Source organism: Hyperolius riggenbachi, chromosome 11 (assembly GCF_040937935.1).
Source record: "Hyperolius riggenbachi isolate aHypRig1 chromosome 11, aHypRig1.pri, whole genome shotgun sequence".
Taxonomy (NCBI): domain Eukaryota; kingdom Metazoa; phylum Chordata; class Amphibia; order Anura; family Hyperoliidae; genus Hyperolius; species Hyperolius riggenbachi.
Window position 1 is genome coordinate 42,190,935 of NC_090656.1, and position 12,661 is coordinate 42,203,595.

The window sequence follows — 12,661 nt, forward strand, 5'->3', positions numbered from 1 at the left end:
TCCTGTGCCCGTGTAGCCACTCACCAATGCTCAGGCCCCGCCTACGGTTCACTTCTGAAATTTCAGACTTTAAAGTCTGAAAACCACTGCGCCTGCGTTGCCGTTTCGCTCCCACTGACGTCACCAGGAGCGTACTGCGCAGACACAGACCATACTGGGCCTGCGCAGTACAATCCTGGTAACATCACCGGGACCAAAGACACAGCAACGCAGGCGCAGTGGTTTTCAGACTTTAAAGTCTGAAATTCCAGAAGTGAACCGGAGGCGAGCCGGAGCATCGGTGAGTGGCTGCGTGGGCACAGGATGTCTGCGGGGGACCATTAGAAGCCCCGGGTAAGTTCAACTCATTTTCCCCCGACCCCCCCCCCCCCTACAGTATCCCTTTAAGCTCTTTATTGGCTACCAAGTAACCAGAGGATCCAGTTCAATTTCCTAAAACTAATGCTGGGTACACACTTTACGTTTTTCCGGGCAATAGATGGATCCAATAGATAATTCCCATCATGTCCGATATTCCTTCCGATCGATTCTGCGCTAGATTTCTCATAGAAGTGAATGGAAAAAGATAAGAAAAACGAGCAGAAGATGAGAGAATTGAGCGGGAAAAAAAGATCGGGTGGAAAATCGCCCGGAAAAACATGGTGTGTATTAGGCATAAAGCTCTCCACAATCTCCCACTGTGTACATCTACTTACTAGTTTCCAGATACCAACCCAACCGCAATCCCAGATCTACACATGCCCTTCTTTTGTCCACCTCAAGAATCACCTCCTCGAATTCACATATACCAGATTTTGCACGTGCTTCACCCCTCCTCTGGAATCCCCTGCCACATCACACCCGTCACTCTCCAACCTTTGATATCTTTAAATGTGCCATTAAAACCCCCCATTTCCATCACTTATACGCCTACCTTAGGCCAGTTCCCCCTTTGACCTCTGGCCAAGCTGTACTCCTACTAGATAACCTAAACCACACTGCATCTAGGTAGGAATATTGTGTACTACCCACCTTAGATTGCGAGGGCAGAGCTCTCTTACCCTTTTGTGTTTTGAAATTTGTTACACATTGATTCATATTAATTTTGTCACTGTAATTACCAATTCTAAATATTGTATTGTTTCTGTATGTTGAACCAACTCTGTAATGGGGCCCCAGGCAAGGAAGTCGATTTAGGGCCCCCCTTGTGGTCCTTTTTGTAAGTTGAAGTGGAGAGAGATCAAAGAAGGTTCGAAGGTGGACCCCTTGACTCCCGCTAGGCCCCAAGCAACTGTCTAGGTTGCCTGGTGGATGATTCTGCTCTGTATTGGTGTATATCATTGTCTGTATTATTTTGTACCCTATGATTGTTTCTTACTTTGTTCAGTGAAACGGAATATGTATGCACTTTATAAATCAATAATAATGTCTGGTACACAATGCAATTTCCCGTCAGATTGACGGTCAAATCGATTATTTTCGATTGGTCCAATCTGATATCTGATAGTTTTTCTGATCAATTTTGTAAAGAGGTGTTCAGAAAATCGATCACAAATCAGATTGGACCTGTCAAAAATGATCGATTTGACCGTCAATCTGGCGGAAAATTGCATGTGGACAAGGTATTAGAGGCAGATGATCAGTAGTACTGCCAGGCACTCTGCATTGTTCAAAAGGAAATAAAATCTGATGTGCTACTTGCATCCAATTCATATCCCTGCTGTAGCGGGCTTATCTCCACTTGCATAAGTGTAGAGATGAACACTGCTATTTCTGCAGAAATAATGATTTTTTTTTTCTGGAACATTACACCATTTTATAGACTCCCATAATTATTCACAGAAAATAGTGACGCTTCAGCCTGCATTGCGCATGCGCCTGACTCTAGCACTAGTGACAGCCAGCCAATCGGAAACTGTACACCTATATGCCGCTTCGCAGCGAGACGCTCTGAATCCTTCCATCGCCATAGCAACGCATAACGGCAGCTCCCTGACTGTGATTGGTCGCTGTGGTAAACCTGGAACCATCGCTAGCGGTAATTGGCCGCCGTTGTGACGCAGTCCCGGAAGTGAGTGCTGAGGAGCTGCGGCGGGTGAGTTGTGCATGACTGTGTGCTGAGTCTATCAGGCGGTATATGGCAGTATAGCAGATAATGGTGTACAAGCTGTGCGATGCACGAGGGATCAGTGGCCAAGGGGGCGAGTGATTCTATCAGAGCAGGACAATGGAAAGTTACATTGCGGATGATTGCACACCTGTAGTGAATGAGTGGGCACTATTCCATCATCATGTGTTCCAAATCATCCTGGCTCAGGGGTGTAGCAATAGGGGTTGCAGAGGTTGTGACTGCATTGGGGGCTCTTGGACCAGCCGTGCTTTTTGGCGCAGGTAGATTTGGGCGCAGCCATAGACTATAATGGGAATCAGATCTATAGCGGCACTCAGTGAGTAACATCGGCGCCTTCAGAAGACGGAGCTGAAGTTGCTTTTAAAACAATAATTCGGCCTCCAGCAATAGCCAAATTGTATTATTCCCCACCATCCATGGTGGTCTGGAGGGGGAATAGTAATTAACGCCCTGCCAGCCAGGAGCCCACCAAAACAGGGTGTAGATTTCAATTAGTTCGGTCCGAACGTAGTTAATGATTACTACTATTCAAAGCAGTGGTCCTCAAACTAAGGCCCGCGGGCCGAATGTGGCCCCCTGAGGCTTTTTTACCGGCTCCCCACACACAAATTGTATTACTTATAGATACGGTCAGCTACATCTTTACATATTGGTGGTCCACATATAGAATAGCAGTGCTGGCACCACCCATCCACATGGAAGCCAGAAAGCAATTATTCGCCGGTTTCCAATCAAATTCTACATCAGGTGACACTGCTGTCCAATTGGACTGCAGGTTGTACCTGGGTATGCTTCACTGTCTGGCCAGCATAGACTTCTACATCACTTTATGTATACTCTGGCCCCCCAGCAGTCTGAAGTATGTTGACTCTGCCCTCGACCTAAAACGTTTGGGGACCCCTGATTCAAAGTATAAGTGATTATTATGAGCATAGGACTAATAGAGAGCTAATACTGCAGTTGAGGGAGGGCCCTTCGGGGGCATACATTTGAAATCAGCGCCAGTAGACTTGGGCGCAGGATACAACCGGTATATGGCTGATCCTGCTTCTGCACAAGTTCGGGCCGCAACAATTACTATTCCCCCTCCAGGCCGCCATGGGTGGTGGGGAATGATATAATTCGGCTTCCAGCAATTGCTGGAGGCTGAATTATTGTGTTTTATAAGCAACTTCGGCTCCGTCTTCTGACGGCGCCAACGTTACTCACTGAGCGCTGCTATAGAAGTGATTCCCTTTATAGTCTATGGTGGCGCTGGCTGCACCCAAATCTAGCGGCGCTGCTCCGGTTGCTATACTGTAACACCTCCCTTTTGCCCTGCAAAGGGCTGGTTCACATAGGCTTCTTCTGCTCAGTGTCTTGTTCAAACGCTGGTGTTTTTGTTTTGTTTTTTAAGAATGCCAGCGTTTAACAGCTAAACTTTTAATGGCTTTCAGTGCGTAGCGTTTGAGAGTGTAGCGTTTTTTTTCTGAACTTTTGGTGGCTTTTTATAATGATTCTATCATTTTTATAGTCCTTTTCTCTTGTTGGACTTGATCCACTCAAAAGCTGCAGCCAGTAAGGGCGTGCTCAAGGGGCCTCCCAGCAGTGCGAGGAAGTCTTGCCCAAGGACTTCTTACTGAATAGGTACTGATCCTAGTCAGGATTTGAACCCTGGTCTCCCAATCAAAGGCACAGCCCTTAATGGGGCACTTAAGCCAGGAATAAAAAAAAAATCAGTTTTACTTGCCTGGGGCTTCTACCAGCCCCCTGCAGCCTTCCCGTGCCCTTGCAGTCACTGGTTTCGTTTTTGCTGACAGGGAGTCGGCGGGCTTTCTATGCCTGTACAGACCTTGCCACGCGTATCCTTCATGTTCCCGTTCTCAATAGCGTTCTGCACAAGTGCAGGGCGCTATTGCGGACGGGAACGGGAAGAAAAATATGCGTGGCCAGGCCTGTCGGGTCTAACAGTGACAACTATACTAGCTGGCGGCGGGGGGACAGGAGGATCCGAGAGTGACTGCGAGGGCACAGGTCGGCTGGAGGGGGCTGGAAGAAGCCCCAGGAAAGTAAAACTGTTTTTTTTTGTTTTGTTTTTTTTCCGGCTTTAAAGGATACCCAAGGTGAAAATAACCAAAGGAAATAAACAATTGTATCTATCTTCCTTCTCCTGAAAAATGACTTTTTAAGATACGCCACGGTTTCATTTTATATTAAAATCTACGTTAAGTTTTTACTGTTTTTGCACAATGACACAATCGTCTTGATTCACAAAGCCGCGCTAACTCATAGCATGGTCGTGCTAGCGGTTTACACGCATCATAACGCGCGTAATGGTTTTCATTCGCAATCGCGAATTTTCACCGTTACGTGTGGTATAACTTGCGCAAAACGATAGAGCGGCCGTGCTATGAGTTAGCATGGCTTTGTGAATCAAGCCCATTCATTAAAGTGTGCCAGAGCTAAAATTCTATGAACTATTGGCTATTACATTTTCTGCTAGAAATGTGTTTTTAGTTTTTAGTGTAATTTCTTATCAGTGAGGGTCACACTGTAGTCTGACCCAGTCCTGACTCCAGACAGAGACTGCCTTTTACATACCTGATGTTTAACTCTTTCAGGCAAAGAAAGAAAAAAAAGGAATACAGCACAGTTATTTGTGTGCTTGGCACTGTACATACACATGTCTATCTCATCATGTCACATGTCACCTCAGGTATCCTTTAACCAGTACACTTCCAGCCACGTTTGCAGGAAGTGGGGCTCCGAAAGACTTTATGGACTTTTGTTGGCTTTCAGTGACTTTTGCTGGCATTCAACTGCAAAGCCAACAACAGCGAACCACTTCTAAAAGCTGCATGTTGCTTTTGAGACGAGACGTCGGGATCTACTGACCGGCCTTCATAAAAGCCTGCAAAAGCTCATACTAAATGCTCCCATTCACTTGCATGGAACCAGGCCCGGATTTACCTCAGATGAGCCTATAGGCACAGATTTCCTGGCACCTTAGATTTTGCACTCTAGGAATCTACAAACCCCCCGCTGAACCGCACCACAAGTGTGCTGGCTGCCACTTCTCTCTTACTTCCCTTGCCCATCATAGGTAGCTACAGGTGCCCCTTAGCATTAGGTAGCAAGACATACCTTTAACATTAAGTAGCTAGAGGTGTCCCCTAGTATTAAGGGGCCCATACACAGGTTGATTTCAGCGATCGTTCGATTCTATCAGATCGATTGATTTGCGTCCGATTTCAAAGGATTTGATCTACCTGACAGGATGGAAAATCTAGGTCGATCTGCTGCTGGTAGCAGATCCATGGCCCATAGAGTTGCATAGGATCTAATGGTCCACTCGTTATTTTCATTCTGAAATCTGTTCCTAGTGTGTGGCACACATCAGATTCCTGTCAGATTCGATTTGACAGGCATATGACAGAAATCTATCAAGTGTATGGCCACCTTTATGCTGAATACACACCATGCGTTTCCGCGTTCGTTGCGTCCGTCGATACGCATCGATTTGATTATTTCCGACATGTCCGATTCAAGCTTCGATGGATCGTTAGGTCGATTTGCCATACTTTACATGGCAATCGACCTATAAATCATCGAAATTCGTTCGGAAATGCTCGGAAATAATCGAATCGACACGTATCGACTGACGCATTCGACGCGGAAACTCATGGTGTGTATCCAGCATTAGGTAGCTAGAGGTTGAGGTTCCCCTGACTGAAGGGAAATCTCATCAGTTGAATGCCGAGAGCAGGTTGTGTAATCTCTTATTTACAATCTCATCAGGACTCTGCATAGGGAAGGAAGGAGGGAGGCACTCGGGGAGAGGAATAAGCCACCTTTCCATCATCAGGCGCCTGTAGGCACGTGCCTTCTGGTAAATCCGACCCTGCATGTCACGGCGCTCAATCCTTTAAAACATCGCTTTTAACCACCCCGGCGTTCTGATTAAATCGCCAGGGTGGCTGCGGGAGGGTTTTTTTTAAATAAAAAAAAAACTATTTCATGCAGCCAACTGAAAGTTGGCTGCATGAAAGCCCACTAGAGGGCGCTCTGGAGGCGATCTTCCGATCGCCTCCGGCGCCCAGAATAAACAAGGAAGGCCGCAATGAGCGGCCTTCCTTGTTTTGCTTATATCGTCGCCATAGCGACGAGCGGAGTGACGTCATCGACGTCAGCCGACGTCCTGACGTCAGCCGCCTCCGATCCAGCCCTTAGCGCTGGCCGGAACTTTTTGTTCCGGCTACGCTGGGCTCAGGCGGCTGGGGGGACCCTCTTTCGCCGCTGCTCGCGGCGAATCGCCGCAGAGCGGCGGCGATCAGGCAGCACACGCGGCTGGCAAAGTGCCGGCTGCGTGTGCTGCTTTTTATTTCATTAAAATCGGCCCAGCAGGGCCTGAGCGGCAGCCGCTGGCGGTGTTGGACGAGCTGAGCTCGTCCAGACCGCTCAGCTGGTTAAAACGCATCGTTTAATGCTCGCAAAGCGTCCATGTGAACCAGCCCTCACTGGTGCTAATACCATGTGCCCCCCTTGTCCTTCTCCTCCCTTACAAGTGTTGCCATCACTTGCTCCCTATTACAAGTGCTGTCATTATATGTACCCATTGCCTGACACCCCTTCCCCCACAGCACTGCCATCATGTGGCATCTTCAACCCCTTTACAAGTGCTGCCATCATGCACACCTTCCCACAATCCCTTTTAGGTTTGTTTTTTTTACACTTAATCAGTTGCTCTCAGTCATAGCTGAAAGGAACCTGATTTTCATAGTAATGTCAATGTTTTCCTATGGCTCAGTTCCCACTACATGTGTTTTAACTGAAAGCTTTTTCGCAATCCACTGCTGTGGAGGAAAAAAGACATACTAATGCATTAAGTGTAAAAGAGCCCTTAGGCTGTGTTCCCACTAGAGCAGAGAATGGAATTTTTTTGTCCGTTCTCCGCTCATTGCTAAGCGGGGAGTAAACGGCTCCTATGTTATACCTAGCAGCCGTTAACACTTGTCACTCTGCAGCTTATCCACGGGATCTGTTGCAGTAAGCGGGTCGCACTTCTGTGCAGTCTGCAATAATCCCAGGCCAAGCGGATGCATTCATCCATATAGCCCATGGGGCAGCGCATCTGCCCCGGGCTCCAGCCAGATCACAGTGCACCATTAGAGCAGATATTATACTGTCCAATCCTGCTGGCCGCATATGATCCGGAAGCAAGTGGGAACACAGCCTTACAGGTGCCTATTGTCTCCATCCATTTTGTCACACAACAGTTTTTCAGAAGGTTGTAGTATAGTTACCATTCCCTCTGCTTGCGGTCTCTTATGTGTGACATCAGGTTTTTATCATAGGAGCAGCAAGGACAGCAGTCGAAGAGGTAGCATGCTACCAAAGTTGCTGTACTCTATTTACTGCTTTGAATGGAAGAGGAGAGCAGGCAGGGAGACAGACAACAGGGCAGATCGTTTTCATTAGTATAAATGAACAATGAATTGCTTTTTATTCTGACTTTTTGTCGCTGTAGTTTTTGTGCAGCTTTAAATTGGGCCATTCAAATGCAATACGTGCCATAGTGAATTTGTTCAGTTTGAATCTGCATAGAAATTGCAACAAACCTTGTAGTGGCAGGAATGGGTGTTAGTCTAGACTCTAGTTTAAACCTCATAGGCCACAGTTCTCCAATCACAGCATTCTCTAAAGCACAAAGTGTGATTGGCTACAACCTATCTGAAACTGGCAGTTCAAGAGGGTGCTGTTCATCCAATCACATTACATTAGTAAAATGTTTTGCTTGCTGGGTTCCCTAGACTAGTGCTGAAAATGTGTATTGTATGGTACACACCATACAATATTCTGACAGATTTACTGTCAGATCAATTATTTCAGACAGGTTTGATCTAATTACTGATCGATTTTCCGATCCTTTTTCCATTCACGTCTATGGAAAATCGATTGGAAATCAGATCAGACCTGTTGAAAATAATCAATCTCACAGTAAATATGTTAGAAAATTGTATTGTGTGTATCTAACATTATAGTGAATGTAAAGCCGACTAAACCAAAAAGGCAGATACTTACCTATGGATGGGGAAGGCTCTGGATCCTATAGAGCCTTCCATGTTCTCTCTTGTACCCCTCATTCCAGCGTTGTCATCCCTGTGTTATGAGGGGGAGTGCACTCGCATTTGCGGGTAGGCGAGTGCTTTTGAAGCCGCCCGAGGTGGCAAATTAAACGGGTGACAGCGCTGGAGCGGGGGGTACAAGAAAAGACAGGGAAAGCTGTAGAGCATCCAGAACCTTCCCTCTCCGTAGGTAAGGATCTTACTTTTGTGTGTGTGTGTGGGGGGTGTATAGACTGCGCTGTCTGATGTTCTCGAGTGCTGCAACATGATTACAAGAATAAGGAATGAACCTTTAAAGTGGATCCGAGATGAACTTTTACTCATTGCATAATTGTGTTCCTTACATATAGTTTATAGGGCATTCCTCAAGCCAAATACTTGTTTTGTTTTGTTTTAATACCCTAATTTCCTATAAACTAAATAAGCCACACCCACAGCTTCTCCAGAGTGCCTTGGCGCTTGCAAGGGATTGTGGGATTTCAGTCTGGGCAGGTGAAAAAGGTGTTACTAGCTATAGATTTCAGAGGCAGAGTTTTTACAATCTGATGCTGAATACACACGATGCGTTTTTGCGTTCGTTTTTGCGGTCGATTCGCATCGATTTGATTATTTCCAACATGCTCGATTCAGATTTCGATCGTTTTTGCCGTCGATTTGCATGTTAATGATGCCAAATCGACGGCAAAAACGATCGAAAAACGGATTGAGCATGTTGGAAATAATCGAATCGACCGCAAAAACGAACGCAAAAACGCATCGTGTGTATTCAGCATGAGAGCTGCAGTGCAGATACAGATCAGTTGCCTGTGTAATGGGGGAGATAAGAGTGGAGTTTTCACAGAATATGCAGATTAGCATGCCTAGATACAGATAAGCTTGCCTGTGTGTGTGATTGTGTAATAGTGACAAGCAGAAAACATGTCTGCTCCCATTGTATCACAGGAAAAAATATTAATATACTGTTGAAGCTGTTTGAAGATAGATTTGCTGTGTAAACTATCTAAACTTTAGATAAGATATATAGACAAGTCACTTGTTATATTTAGTTTTTCATCTCGGATCCGCTTTAATATAAAGTGTTTCTAAAAAAGAAAGCAGTTTTCACGGATCTACATAGAGAAGCATACTATTTTACAAAATTGCTTTGAAAAATGCATTGAATTGTATTGCAAAAACTGCACAAATGCGTTTTAAATGCGTTTTCCAATGCATAAGTGGGGAAGTGGCCTTATTAATAAGCTGCCTATTATATGATTCTAGGCAGCAAGGAGGCGCTCAAACTAGTTTAAAGCAATTTAAAGGGAACCTGAGGTGGGAGGGATATGGAGGCTGACATGTTTGTTTTCTTTTAAATAATTCACATTGCCTGAATGTCCTGTTGACCCTTTGCCTCTAATACATTTAGCCACAGACCCTGAACAAGCATGCAGGTCAGATGTCTATAACAAATCTGATAAGATTAGCTGCATGCTTGTTTCAGGTGTGTGATTTAGACCCTACTGACCAGAAAGATCAGTAGGATGCCAGACAACTGGTATTTTTTTTTTTAAAGGAAATAAATATGGCAGCTTACATAGGTCTCACACCTTGGGCTTCTTTTAAGAAGGTGTAAGTGTTGGCTCGCCTCAATGTTGATTACGCTGGTTGCTGGCAGTTTATTGACCATGTATTGGACAACTCATTTCATGAGATACTGCTCACTTCTGTAGGTTGATGAAAATGGTGAGCAACTTATCCAGTGAGGAGTTAAGTGCCTCTGTCACCAGTCACCACCATGTCATACTCAATAAAAGTGGCAAGCAGTTAAGCCTGGTACACACCTTCAATTTTTATTGGCCAATCACTGTCCAATTTTACCACCTCAATGTAGTAGGAGATTTTACCTACACTATCTGGTTATAGTGTTCAAAATCTGTTTACTTTCATATTACAGGGTGGGCCATTTATATGGATACACCTTAATAAAATGGGAATGGTTGGTGGTTGGCACATTAGTATATGTGAGGGGGGGAAACTTTTCAAGATTGGTGATGACAATGGTGGCCATTTTGAATCCAACTTTTGTTTTTTCAATAGGAAGAGGGTCATGTGACACATCAAACATATTGGGAATTTCACAAGAAAAACAATGGTGTGCTTGGTTTTAACGATTCTTTGCTCCGATTTCACAGCCCTGTTCACAGCATAGACAATTGCCTTCAGATGACCCCACAGATAAAAGTCTAAAGGTGGGTACACACATCAGATAAAAGTCTTTGGAAAATGAAAGATCGCAGACCAATTTTACCCCCTTCCATGTAGTATGAGAGCCATACCTACACAGTCTATTCTAAGGTAAAAATCTTTGCAAGATGCTGCACACAAAGATGCTGCACACAAAGATGCTGCACACAAAGATGCTGCACACAAAGATGCTGCACACAAAGATGCTGCACACAAAGATGCTGCACACACCCCAAAGATCAGTGTCTGCAAAAGATCTGTTCCTGCCAAAGATCCATTCCTGCAAAATGCATTCATAGTCTATGACATCTGCAAATCCCATACACACCTTGTTTAATAGGACATTCATCTGCACATCAGACAATTATCTGCCGATCTGAAGATCCAACCTGGTGGATCTGATCTACAGATAATTGTCCGTTAAACAAGGTGTGTATGAGATCTGCAGATATCATAGACTATGAATGCATTTTGCAGGAATGGATCTTTGGCAGGAACTGATCTTTTGCAGATACTGATCTGTTGCATGTGTACAGCATCTGTGTGCAGCATCTTGCAGGGATTTTTATCTGATGGGGAGTTCAGCTCCATAGAATAGACTGTGTAGAGTATGGCTCTCATATTACATGAAAGGGGGTAAAATTGGTCTGTGATCTTTCATTTTCCAAAGACTTTTATCTGACGTGTGTATGCACCTTAAGGGGGTCAGATCGGGAGACCTTGGGGGCCATTAAACTGGCCCATGATAACCAATCCACTTTCCAGGAAACTGTTTATCTAGGAATGCTCGGACCATGGACGAAGAATGGCCCCACCATTTTTGTACCCCATATACCACACTGTCATCTGAAGGCAATAGTCTATGCTGTGAAGATACGAGGTGTGCAGCACCTGAAACTATGGATACTGGAAGCCTGTGCTAGCATGTCTCCTGTGGTGTTGCTATCAGTGTGTGAAGAGTGGGAGAAGAGGGTTGCATTGACAATCCAACACAATGGGCAGCACATTGAACACATTTTATAAGTGGTCAGAAACTTGTAAATAACTCATGAAAAAATAAAGTAAGGCAAATAATCGCACTGCAATTGCAAGTCTATGCAACATTCAGAGTGCATCCTGTGCGACGCAATCCAATGGACTCCAATATCTCAATGCAGTGTTACAACTGTGGCAGTAAAGCTTTTCATTGACTGTATGCTTCACTTCATGCAACATAGCGCTTGTATAATGTGTGCTGTGGCTTTTACCCTCCATAGTGTTACTGTTTTTACGGAGAATGCAACTCCCACTGTGGACCTAGCGTAAGTGTGTGACCGGTGGGTATCCTGGCCTTTTCTTGTGAGGACAGTTATTCCAGTGGATGCTTGTTAGGCAGCCTGGGTTTTGGATTACCCTTTCCTGATGTTTGTCAATCCATTCTGAATTTCTGATATCAAATAACATCACTACTAGGACTCTGTCGCCCTTGTTTATTTCTGGAGGGTGCCTCTATGTTAACCAGTAACCACAGATCTCTCATATCGTTTGGCAGTCCCCAAATCTGATTAGCTGCTTGTAAAGTTCTCTTTCCTTTGAAGCACATTCTGCTCTGAACAACACTGGAATATGCATATCCATCCAGAGTTTTTCATTCATTTGCAGACAGCAGAGTACATCAAGACCCCCAATATCTGGTGTCCTCTGTGTATAGGTCTCGGCATGTCATGTGACCTGTTGTGGGTCACATGACATGCCAGGACTCATACATAGGCGCAGAGAAATTGCTGGTAGCTACAGGAAGTGTAGAGGACTGCCCTCGGAGTATGTTGCATCTGCTGTGCAAAGCTCTGCCAATTGCAAAAGTATTGCTCCCGTTGTCCACATCAGGCATGCTGGTTAGTTGAGATTCCGTTGCCTGAGTTCCAGATAACAGGGACTTTGCTGTGTAGAGTGAGGATAATCTCAGAAACGTGGCTGTAGTAAGCTAATGATGCCTAGCACACGTCCGGCAAGAGCCTCACATCTAGGCCTTCTCTACACAGCAGCATCATACATAAATCTGCAGTTACATTTTTTTTATTATTTCCCCTTTTGCAGGTTTAAGAGCTTCAGCAAATCTAACATGGATGACCTTGAGGAGGAAAATTTCACCCTATCGATGTAAGTTTTATGTCATTGCTGTATGTTCAGTTCTTTAACAAACAAGAAATAATGCATGAGATTGCCATCACACGCAAAAAACTGC

At 44.9% G+C, this 12,661-nt stretch overlaps 1 protein-coding gene across 1 annotated transcript in view; it reads left to right on the forward strand.

The window, feature by feature from the left end:
• Window positions 1-1,992: 1,992 nt before the first annotated feature.
• The window catches only part of ARL2BP (ADP ribosylation factor like GTPase 2 binding protein), a 36,682-nt gene continuing 26,013 nt past the window's right edge, over window positions 1,993-12,661 (forward strand). The window contains exons 1-2 of the mRNA XM_068261460.1: window positions 1,993-2,074; window positions 12,514-12,576. Of these exons, the coding sequence (XP_068117561.1) occupies window positions 12,539-12,576 (38 nt within the window). The 5' untranslated portion in view covers window positions 1,993-2,074; window positions 12,514-12,538. The remainder of the gene's footprint in view (window positions 2,075-12,513; window positions 12,577-12,661) is intronic.